This window comes from Lissotriton vulgaris, chromosome 7 (assembly GCF_964263255.1).
Source record: "Lissotriton vulgaris chromosome 7, aLisVul1.2, whole genome shotgun sequence".
NCBI classification, from domain to species: domain Eukaryota; kingdom Metazoa; phylum Chordata; class Amphibia; order Caudata; family Salamandridae; genus Lissotriton; species Lissotriton vulgaris.
Window position 1 is genome coordinate 1741261097 of NC_141695.1, and position 11406 is coordinate 1741272502.

General features: G+C 48.4%; 1 protein-coding gene across 1 annotated transcript in view; it reads right to left on the reverse strand.

Annotated features, from left to right (window-relative positions):
• The window catches only part of LOC147706545 (alpha-2-macroglobulin-like protein 1), a 33393-nt gene extending 22230 nt beyond the window's left edge, over nt 1-11163 (reverse strand). The window contains exons 1-3 of the mRNA XM_086929631.1: nt 11066-11163; nt 8242-8422; nt 6147-6312 (exon numbers count right to left, since the gene is read on the reverse strand). Coding sequence (XP_086785757.1) covers nt 6147-6312; nt 8242-8422; nt 11066-11133 — 415 coding nt within the window. The 5' untranslated portion in view covers nt 11134-11163. The remainder of the gene's footprint in view (nt 1-6146; nt 6313-8241; nt 8423-11065) is intronic.
• Nucleotides 11164-11406: the final 243 nt, after the last annotated feature.

Genomic DNA, 11406 nt, shown 5'->3' on the forward strand with positions numbered 1-11406 from the left:
ACAGCACCCTGCTTTGGAGTAACCAACACAACGCTTTCTATATCTTAAAGTTCTTAAAAGATGTCTCAGTCGTGCGCTCATTACTGGTTTCTCTGACCCTCTAAGCCTAGGACCAGATGAGATGGCAGAAGCTGCTGCTCCAGCTTGGAGGAGGAAGATCTCAACGCTGCTATGGTGTGGACAGGAGAATTCATGGCCAAGAGAGGCCGAGCATATGGCCAGGTAATGGAGACTTGTGTGGAGGCCCGACTGAAGGAGCGAGCATTCTGAGAAACCAGGAAGATCTGGTGCCCAACTGTCCAGAGGTGGTGCTGATTGGCAGTTTTATAAACTGTTTCATGAATGCATCAAGGATTTGTCAGGCACACATGACTGTGCACTGTCCCTTACAATGCCCCTCTTTGAATCTGCCTTATGATCCTCTGACCCAGTGGTGGACAGGGGCCATGGTCTTGAATATCCAGTAAGATAGTTCAGTGGTCTTGAACATCTGTTGGGTTAACAGTGAGATGTAGACCAGCTGCAGTAACATGGGGTAAGCTGGAGGCCAAGAGTTCAAATCCTGCCAAGGACGAATCAGCCTTCCATCCTTCCAAGGTCAGTTCATTGAGCACTACTGAGTAGGCTCTTTTAATACCTCCTAAGTACAGCGGTAGAAACAGTATTGAACAAGTAAAAAGGCCTTTGTCTATTAGGGTTACTCTTTCTTTTTTCTCCAGCCTCAGAGGAGCACTGGGATTTCTCCATGTGTACAAGAGACTCTTTCATTGTTAGACGTGTCCTTCCTGTATTTGACACAATCTATGACCTACAAATTCTAAGTTGCTGTAGGAACATGCTCACTCTCAAACTAGTTGGGATACCTCTCCCCTATGTGGGTGTCATGTTGTTTTGTGTGTGGCACTTGTTTTGGGGGGGGGGCTCTAACAGTTTGAGGCCTCCACACGTCCCCAGGACTGTGTTTGGTAACCAGCCACCAGAGCCTTGTAGTCGTCGAATACCACACAGATTAGTGACTATTTTATTTAAGCAGGTGTACATAGTGTTGGCATTCCATCTTGTGGCCACTTCAGAGCACTGGGTAGGGATGGACAGAGTCAAGGTAGGTAGATTGCCAGACTTTGGGTAGAATAATGGATCGTGATTATGCACTTCAACTGCGAGGTCTAGGTGGACATCAAGTGAGAACTCCAGGACTATGCGGAGATGTCAGATAAGTGTGGAAGGGTGTCAGGAGAATCGAGCCCTGTCCCTCTGGTGTGGGTGGGGAAAGGATGGAGCTTTCCCCGTGAAAGCAGAAGAATGTTTAAGGCATCTTTGAAAATATAGAATTAGATCTCTTTTTAAGATTAGGAATAATTAGAATATTATCCTTTTGTCAAATGCCAACCAGTAACTATTGTTTGGTACTTTGAGATTCCCCTTATATCTCCTCATTGGTGGATTTGTGAATTTAGGTCACGCACTGTAGCTTGGCGAAGAGTCGGCTCACCAGCACCAGTCCCACAGACTCGGATCACAGGGGTCTTCCGAGTGGTTGAACCGTGGGTGCAGGCACACTGAGAGGACCAGATAAAGTCACCAGTGAAGAGTCAGGGAGTCCATGCAGATGAGCTATCCTGCACTATATCTTTAATAACTGACCACTCGAGAGCAGCATGACTGTCTTACACAAATACTGCTAGGGAAGTCTTAATAATGCTCATTGCAGGCAGGCTGGAGAAACCTAAGTGCCCATGTGTGTTTTGGTCGGCCTGAGACTGTTGGCCAAACACACATGAGCACTTAGGGAGTGCACATAGCACTTCTCCCCACTCCCACGCCTCAACCCCGGCCCTCCCCACAACACTGGCTCAGAGCCAGCAAATACAAAGTAAAACGATGCAAGAGCATTGTTCTATTTTTCATTTGCTGTCTCTGAGCCAGGCAGTGAGGCGATGCTCCTCCGCCATTGTGGAGGAGCCGCTGCTGCAGTGTGGAGGAGATGGTGTTGTGTGTTGGGATACTTCATGTATGGCAGTGAGGTAGGTATGCTAATGTGTAGCAGTGTAGAGGATATTGTGTTGTGTGTTGGGATATTTCAAGCATAGCAGTGTGGTAGATATGCTATTGTGCAGCAGTGTGGTGGATATGGCGTTGTGTGTTGGGATATTTCATGTGTAGCAGGGTGGTAGATATGCTAATGTGTAGCAGTGTTGAGGATAGCATGTTGTGTGCTGGGATATTTCATGTGCAGCAGTGTGGTCATTATTTTGTTTTGCAGCAGTGTGGGAGATATGTCATTGTTTGGGAGTATATGGTATATGCCGTTCTGTAGCAATGTTGCAGTATATCTTTGGTTAGCGGTGTGAGAGATATTGCGTCACATAGCAGTGGGTGTGATACGTCCAGTATACCAGCTCGGGAGATATGTAATAGAAGCAGTGTGGCGGCGGGTCATTAAGTATCAGTGTGGGACTGACTTTACTGTACAGCAGTGAAGGATATGCTTTCATATAGTAGTGCTTGGGACATGTCTTCGCGGAGCAGTGTCTCGGACATGTCATTGTGATGTAGTGTGGGTGATAGGTTACAGTGTAGCAGTGTGAGATCTACGTCATTTTGTAGAGATTTTATAGCAATATGAGATATGATATTGTGTAGCAGTGTGAGAGATGTGACATTCTATACACACTCTGCAGGTGAGAAACCAAAAGGCAGCCTTTAGACTGGTACAATGCAGATGCAGTAACAAAAGAGGCACAGCAACCTGAGAACACGAGTAGATGAATAGGCAACTTACCCACTCATCCTACCATCCCCCGCACAGTACGTATGTGGTATTTGTACAGCAGGAGCCTAGATAAAAGGCTCACTCAATTGTCCATCCTCCCTTACTCACTGGTATGTCGTAAGAAGAAAATGCCCCCTTCTTACCCGAATGCCCTCCCCAAGAAGGAACTGTCCCTTTCACTCAGCTACCTGCCCTTTCCAAGAAGGACCTGCCCTCTCACTCAGCTGTGCGCCCTCCACAAGGAGGACCTGCCCTCTCACTCGGCTGTGCGCCCTCCACAAGGAGGACCTTCCCTCTCACTCAACTGCCTGCCCTTTCCAAGAAGGACCTGCCCTCTCACTCAGCTGTGCGCCCTCCACAAGGAGGACCTGCCCTCTCACTCGGCTGTGCGCCCTCCACAAGGAGGACCTTCCCTCTCACTCAACTACCTGCCCTTTCCAAGAAGGACCTGCCCTCTCACTCAGCTGTGTGCCCTCCACAAGGAGGACCTGCCCTCTCACTCAGCTGTGCGCCCTCCACAAGGAGGACCTGCCCTCTCACTCGGCTGTGCGCCCTCCACAAGGAGGACCTTCCCTCTCACTCAACTACCTGCCCTTTCCAAGAAGGACCTGCCCTCTCACTCAGCTGTGTGCCCTCCACAAGGAGGACCTGCCCTCTCACTCAGCTGTGTGCCCTCCACAAGGAGGACCTGCCCTCTCACTCAGCTGTGCACCCTCCACAAGGAGGACCTGCTCTCTCACCTATCTTCACTTTCTGAGAAGGGCCAGTTCTTTCGTTCACCTGTCTGGCCTCCCCAAAAAGGCCCTGTCCTCTCACCCACCTGTGTGCCCATCCCACGAAGAACATGCCCTCTGACTCACCAGTTTTTCCTCTCCAAAAAGGACCTGCCCTCTCACTCACCTATCTGTCCTCATAGAGAAGGACCTGCCCTTTCAGCCACTTGCCTGGCCTCACAGAGAAGGACCTGCTCTCTCACTCACCTGTCTGGCCTCACACAGAAGGACCGGGCCTCGCACTCACCTGCCTAGCCTCACAGCGAAGGACCTGCTCTCTCCCTCACCTGCCTGGCCTCACAGAGAAGGACCTGCTCTCTCACTCACCTGCCTGGCCTCACAGAGAAGGACCTGCTCTCTCACTCACCTGTCTGGCCTCACACAGAAGGACCGGGCCTCGCACTCACCTGCCTAGCCTCACAGAGAAGGACCTGCTCTCTCCCTCACCTGCATGGCCTCACAGAGAAGGACCTGCTCTCTCCCTCACCTGTCTGGCCTCACACAGAAGGATCTGGCCTCTCCCTCACCTTTCTGGCCTCACACAGAAGGACCTGGCCTCTCACTCACCTGTCTGGACTCACAGGGAAGGACCTGCTCTCTCATTCACCTGTGTGGCCTCACAGAGAAAGACCTGCCCTCTCACTCAGCTGGCTGGTCCCACAAGGAGGACCTTCCCTCTCACTCAACTACCTGCCCTTTCCAAGAAGGACTTGCCCTCTCACTCAGCTGTGTGCCCTCCACAAGGAGGACCTGCCCTCTCACTCAGCTGTGCGCCCTCCACAAGGAGGACCTGCCCTCTCACTCGGCTGTGCGCCCTCCACAAGGAGGACCTGCCCTCTCACTCAACTACCTGCCCTTTCCAAGAAGGACCTGCCCTCTCACTCAGCTGTGCGCCCTCCACAAGGAGGACCTGCCCTCTCACTCGGCTGTGCGCCCTCCACAAGGAGGACCTTCCCTCTCACTCAACTGCCTGCCCTTTCCAAGAAGGACCTGCCCTCTCACTCAGCTGTGCGCCCTCCACAAGGAGGACCTGCCCTCTCACTCGGCTGTGCGCCCTCCACAAGGAGGACCTTCCCTCTCACTCAACTGCCTGCCCTTTCCAAGAAGGACCTGCCCTCTCACTCAGCTGTGCGCCCTCCACAAGGAGGACCTGCCCTCTCACTCGGCTGTGCGCCCTCCACAAGGAGGACCTTCCCTCTCACTCAACTGCCTGCCCTTTCCAAGAAGGACCTGCCCTCTCACTCAGCTGTGCGCCCTCCACAAGGAGGACCTGCCCTCTCACTCGGCTGTGCGCCCTCCACAAGGAGGACCTTCCCTCTCACTCAACTACCTGCCCTTTCCAAGAAGGACCTGCCCTCTCACTCAGCTGTGTGCCCTCCACAAGGAGGACCTGCCCTCTCACTCAGCTGTGCGCCCTCCACAAGGAGGACCTGCCCTCTCACTCGGCTGTGCGCCCTCCACAAGGAGGACCTTCCCTCTCACTCAACTACCTGCCCTTTCCAAGAAGGACCTGCCCTCTCACTCAGCTGTGTGCCCTCCACAAGGAGGACCTGCCCTCTCACTCAGCTGTGCACCCTCCACAAGGAGGACCTGCTCTCTCACCTATCTTCACTTTCTGAGAAGGGCCAGTTCTTTCGTTCACCTGTCTGGCCTCCCCAAAAAGGCCCTGTCCTCTCACCCACCTGTGTGCCCATCCCACGAAGAACATGCCCTCTGACTCACCAGTTTTTCCTCTCCAAAAAGGACCTGCCCTCTCACTCACCTATCTGTCCTCATAGAGAAGGACCTGCCCTTTCAGCCACTTGCCTGGCCTCACAGAGAAGGACCTGCTCTCTCACTCACCTGTCTGGCCTCACACAGAAGGACCGGGCCTCGCACTCACCTGCCTAGCCTCACAGAGAAGGACCTGCTCTCTCCCTCACCTGTCTGGCCTCACAGAGAAGGACCTGCTCTCTCACTCACCTGCCTGGCCTCACAGAGAAGGCCCTGCTCTCTCACTCACCTGTCTGGCTTCACACAGAAGGACCGGGCCTCGCACTCACCTGCCTAGCCTCACAGAGAAGGACCTGCTCTCTCCCTCACCTGCATGGCCTCACAGAGAAGGACCTGCTCTCTCCCTCACCTGTCTGGCCTCACACAGAAGGATCTGGCCTCTCCCTCACCTTTCTGGCCTCACACAGAAGGACCTGGCCTCTCACTCACCTGTCTGGACTCACAGGGAAGGACCTGCTCTCTCATTCACCTGTGTGGCCTCACAGAGAAAGATCTGGACTCTCACTCAGCTGGCTGGTCCCACAGCTATTGACCTGCTCTCTCACTCAACTCATCTGCCCTCACAGAGAAGCGCATGCCTTCTTACTCGCCTATCTGGCCTCACAGAGAAGGACCTGGCCTCTCACTCACGTCTGCCCTCACAGAGAAGCGCATGACTTCTTACTCGCCTATCTGCACTGACAAAGAAGGACCTGGCCTCTCACTCAAGTCTGCCCTCACAGAGAAGGATCTGGCCTCTCACTCACCTTCTCTGCCCTCACACAGAAGGCCCTGGCCTCTCACTCACCCATCTGCCCTCACAGAAAAGGATCGGACCTCTTACTCACCTGTCTGTCCTGGCTTGTACATGGGCTTATCCGTCTGTATCACGGTGACGTTCCGGGACATCCTGAGTAGAACCTCCTTTTTTTCTGAAATTTTCTGGCTCCCGGCGCAATCCAATGACAGCGAAATTGACACCACTTCCTCCGTACCTTTGGTGGGTGGTGGTACCTGGTTAGGAGACAGGGTGGGCAGGCTGAAAACAAAGACAATCTCACTTTCTGTTTGAGAAGTAATTAATGGTAGAAATAACCCATGTATTCTCTTCATGAGATTAGCTTGTGGAACCAAAAAAGTGTGCACTGCAGACTGTGTAGATTTAAAACGGGTCCAGAAAGCACCAGAGTGGATCTAACTTCAAATTAAACTGACCTGGGATGAAATTAGCTTGGGACTATACAACTAAGGGAAATCACTGAAAGCAATTGACACAGGTCTAGTGTAGACCTAATGCTAATTCATCCACATTTAATATGGAACCAACATCAATAAATACAGAACTACTGGTGAGTTAACTGCAAACATGCACAACCAGAATGAAACTAACTCTGCAAAACTATTGCCGGGCTAACTCCAAACCAATAGTGTGGAACTAATGCTGTCCTATCCAAGCCAACAATGAAACTAACTAGGCGCTTTATATAGGACTACGGTTGAACCAATTTCTAGCCAAGTAAAGCCTGGCTGGAAACTGCAGCAGTATGTGTTGATCTATGTAGGGAATAACTCCAACACGTGAAGGTGGGACTAACATCCATTCGTATGGGACAAGACTGGGACTACTATGAATCCGTCAAGGAATAAGGTGAGACTAGCATCAATACAAGCATGACTATAAGGACCTCTCCTCTCCCTCACCTAGCTGTCTGATCTCCCCAAGAAGAAAATGCACTCACTCACCTCTTTGTCCCCTCAAGAAGGAAGGACCTGCTCTCCAAATCACCTGTCCAACTCCTCTACAAGCATGGGTGGAAAGGCACTCACTCAGGTTCTTCCAAGACTACCATCAATGAAGGTTGCACTTCACAATATATTTTAGGCATGAGCGGATTTTGCGGATTGGCAATCCGCGAATTTGCGGATTTGCGAATTTGCGGATTGCCAAAATCCGCGAATCCGCGCGGATTTTTTTTTTTTTATGTTCGCATGGGTTTCTGCAAGTTCGCGAGGGTTTTGTACAATTTCGCAAATTGCGAAATTGTACAAAACGCGTGCGAACTTGCAGCAACCCGTGCAAACACAATTATATGAAGAGAAAGAAGCTCCTGGTCACAGGAACAGCACAAGGATTGCGCTCATGAAAGTCAAGGATGCAAAGGCCTCTACCCAGCATCACAGCCTCGAAGACGCTCATGATTGTTTTTGGGCTAATGAGTGAGTCACTGATTTTGAGCATCAACTAGTTCGAGTGACCATGCAAAGGCCGCCCTCTACCCAGCATCACAGCTGATTTTCCACGGTAGATTTGGGAAGAGGCACACCTGTCCAGCCTCGAAGACGCTCATGATTGTTTTTGGGCTAATGAATGAGTCACTGAATTTGAGCATCAACTAGTTCGAGTGACCATGTGTGTGTTACTATGCAATCGCCCTGAAGGGCGCAGGGGTCCCTTGAGTGACCTGTGTAAGGCTGTAACTATTTTACAATGGCGCCAGCAAGCTGCCAGCGCCGTTGGAAAATAGTTACAAAGTTAGCTTGCACAGGAAGCACCTGCTTCGTTTTATCTAGTGGTTCCTGTGCAAGCTAACTTTGTAACTATTTTAGAACGGCGCTGGCAGCTTGCTGGCGCCATTGTAAAATAGTTGCATGAGTGGGGGTTCAACTTTTGAACCCGTGACGTTCGCGGATTTTTTTTGCGGATTTTGCGGGAAATCCGCAAAATTCGCGGATTGCGGATTTCCCAAAAATCCGCAAAATCCGCGAGCGTAACGGATTTCCCGCTCATGCTTAATATATTTATTTGCAGGGAAAAGTTGACATGTTCATCTGAGTCAACAAATGTGTATACCTGCTTATATCGTTACTTGACTTTCACACAAACCCTGCCTAGAGAGCCCGGACCAATCAGTCTTTAAATCGCTCTTAAACAAGTCTCTTTACCTGGAAGCGGACACATTCCCAGGGTTCCAGGCTGGAAATTCTCTTCATCAGTGGTATATCATCCTTGCCGTTGAATGTCATGTTGACCTCCACGGTGCATTTACTGGGCTCACTGACGTAAACGCATACTCTCTCCGTGGAGGGATACAACAGCACAGCTGGAACCACCACTGCATAGTTTCTGGAGACGAAAAAGAGCCCGATGACCACAATGTAAAGGAAGTCCCACCAGTTAGTTCTTTTGAGCCATTTCTAACAATGAACTGACTTAGTTATCAGTGATCCTTAAGAGAGATAGAAATGCAGATATTGCTACTAGCTCATCATGTGAACACATGAGGAGAGGGCTACAGTGTAGAAAAAAGAACGGCCAGACTATAAGACTGAATTAGCAGTGAGTTGGGTATTAAGAGACATGGGGCCAGATGTACAAAGAGTTTTTGCGGTCCGACAAACCATACATTCAGTAAAATACAGGGTTTTTGACCTCAAAAACCCTTTCATATCTACTAAATAAATTTGAAAGGGGCACGTTTTGGGCGTCCCTTCCGAATTGTGGTTTGGAATTCTATGTGCCAATGTTTTTTTCTTATGGTAATTCCATTTTCAAACCATGGATCAATTACCATCCCTCAAGCTGGAGTGGTAACTGATTCACAAAGGGGAAGGGGTCACTTTTGTACTCCTTCTCCTTTGGGAATCAGCTTCTGGTCCAGGAAACCACTGTCAACTCTCCCTGAAGTTTTATCAAATATAAATCTTTTTATTTTTAAAAGCAGCCCCGTTTTGTTTCAAGAAGTGGAACTGCTTTAAAAAAAAAGAAAAAGTTTCCATTTTGAAATTCAAAGACAGGGATAATATTCTTCCGTCCTTTGCGGGCCATCCTCCCTCTAATTGCAGCAAATCAAAGAGTCACAAATTGCGACCTGCCTCATGAATATTTCATAGGCAGATCATTCAGCGACTATTTGTGGTTTACTATTTTAACAACCGACCCATTGGTTGGGTCGCAAAATAAAATACTAGTTGCAAAAGGTTGATAAACAGTTTGCATCCACTTTTTGCGACCAGAATATTAGTACATCTGGCCTCTTAATTCCTCAAACAAAGAGAGTGGGATTCTCTGAACACCAGAACTACAGCCATGGATGTCTGAAGGTGGAGGTTTCAGTGGTATTATTGTCTTTGACTGAATTTTTCAAGATCTATCTATCTTCTAGTTATAGAGCAAGCACCTACCTTGATTATCTTCAGGTCTGGAGTGTACTTTTGTTTGTTTTTAAAAAGACCTGCTCTTTGAGCAAAAGTGTCATTTTCAGAAAAATTATCCAATTAAATGCGTTTAGTCCTCAAGGAAGTGCCAACTGCATTACATCTCTCAGAAGACTGAGAAAGATCCTATGGAAGAGGAGCATGGACCACTCCCACCAAATTCCCATTCAGGTGTAATTGAAATAAAACAATGACCTCACCAGTGCTTGAGACCCGCTGTGTTTCAGGCGCCATTGACGGTGCCCGTGCTCAGCACGACATTTCAGTTTTGGATTCTGAACCCATGAGGAATCATTAGGTGATGAGAAGTAAGTTACTGCATGTTTTAAATCCAGACACAGATTTAGATAAATAGGTTTTGATTCCCATCTTCATAAGCAGATGAAAACAAATATATTGTAGAGGAGCTATCATTGGATATTTTGGAAAACTAAAGACAGAAGAAGCAATGCCAAGGTTATTTAGTGTTTTTTTGTCAAATAAGATGGAAGAGAACTGATGAATAATTATAAGACGAAAAATTCTTATTTTGAAGAATTCTGCCCAATGCTGCCTGTAAAATTCAAATTTGGCATACACTTTGTTGCTGCTAATCAAGGTAGGAGGCTGATTTAATAATGCTGGAAGCTCACCATCGAAATTTTGGGATGAATTCAGAAAGTGATTATCAAAGATGAACAGTGCCAAATTGAAGGAAGGTTCATAGAAAGTCTGTAGTTCTCATAGAAGGGTACCAGGAGTGTTTGAAGACAAAGGAAAAGTGCAGGTGAACTAGGAGGGGAGAAAAAGAGGGGAAAAAAGATGAAAGAGACCAAGAATGATGGGTGGTGGAAGAAAGACATACACAAAAATAGTCAGGAATGGGAAAAAAATGATAATGTGAGATTGTGGTAAAGGGAGATGCAGCAAGGGATTTCGAGTAGAGGAAAGGTAAGGGGAAAGTGCAGAGAAGAAATGGTATTCAGTGTGAAGAAATAGATAGGAATGAGCAAACTGAGGACAAGTGACCGGTATATGGTATGAGAGAGGAACAAGACATATGAGACCATGAAACGGTGAGAATAAAAGTGGAGGAGAAAGAAAGGACTTAAAGATGAACTTTTAGAGGGTATGTGAAAGGAAGGACTGAGAAGGGGACTAGAGAGGAAAATAAGACATTTTGCTGAAGAGGAACTTATAGAGAATGACAAAGAAAGGCATGCAGAGGAAACATTTACTGAGGGAGGACAGTGTTGAAGAGACTGGAAGAGATGAGGGAGAGGCAAAAGGATGGAGGAAGACACAAGCGAGAGAAGTAAGAACCATTGCTAAATATAGGAAGTAGTAATAGAGAGAGGCAAAGAGAAAATAATTGCGATAAAAGATAGACGAGGAAGCGGAAAAGAATAAAGGCAATAAAGAGGGGGAAGAGGGAGCAATATACAGAGAGGGAGATGTGAGAGATACAGAAGATAAAAAAGTAGATAGAATCCTGCTAGTCTCTTGAAATTGGGCGAACAGATAATGAGTGATAACAAAGACATGGATAGAGGTTTTTGAATGATGCTCTTACGGAGATGCAGGGGTCTCCCCATGAGTGACATGCAGGAGCAGGCTGCCGATGAGCAGACTGACCCACATCTTCCAATAACTGGTCCTTCTTTGCAGGTTTCCTAAGTCTAGAAGGGAATCCAGCACTGGCTACTCTCGAGGTCTTTCAAGATGACGGAGCTGCTGTCCTTCTGTCTCTTCCTCCTGAGCTCTGTGCTCAGAGCCTTCTCAGCCTCCCTCTGTACTTCACCAGTTCTCTCCACTGCTGGTCTTTTATGGTTGTCTCTTAACCAATGCAAGATCTCTGGTCCCTCCCTCCCCTCTCAGGCTACTCTTTTGTCCTGCCAAATGTAATTTTCTCTT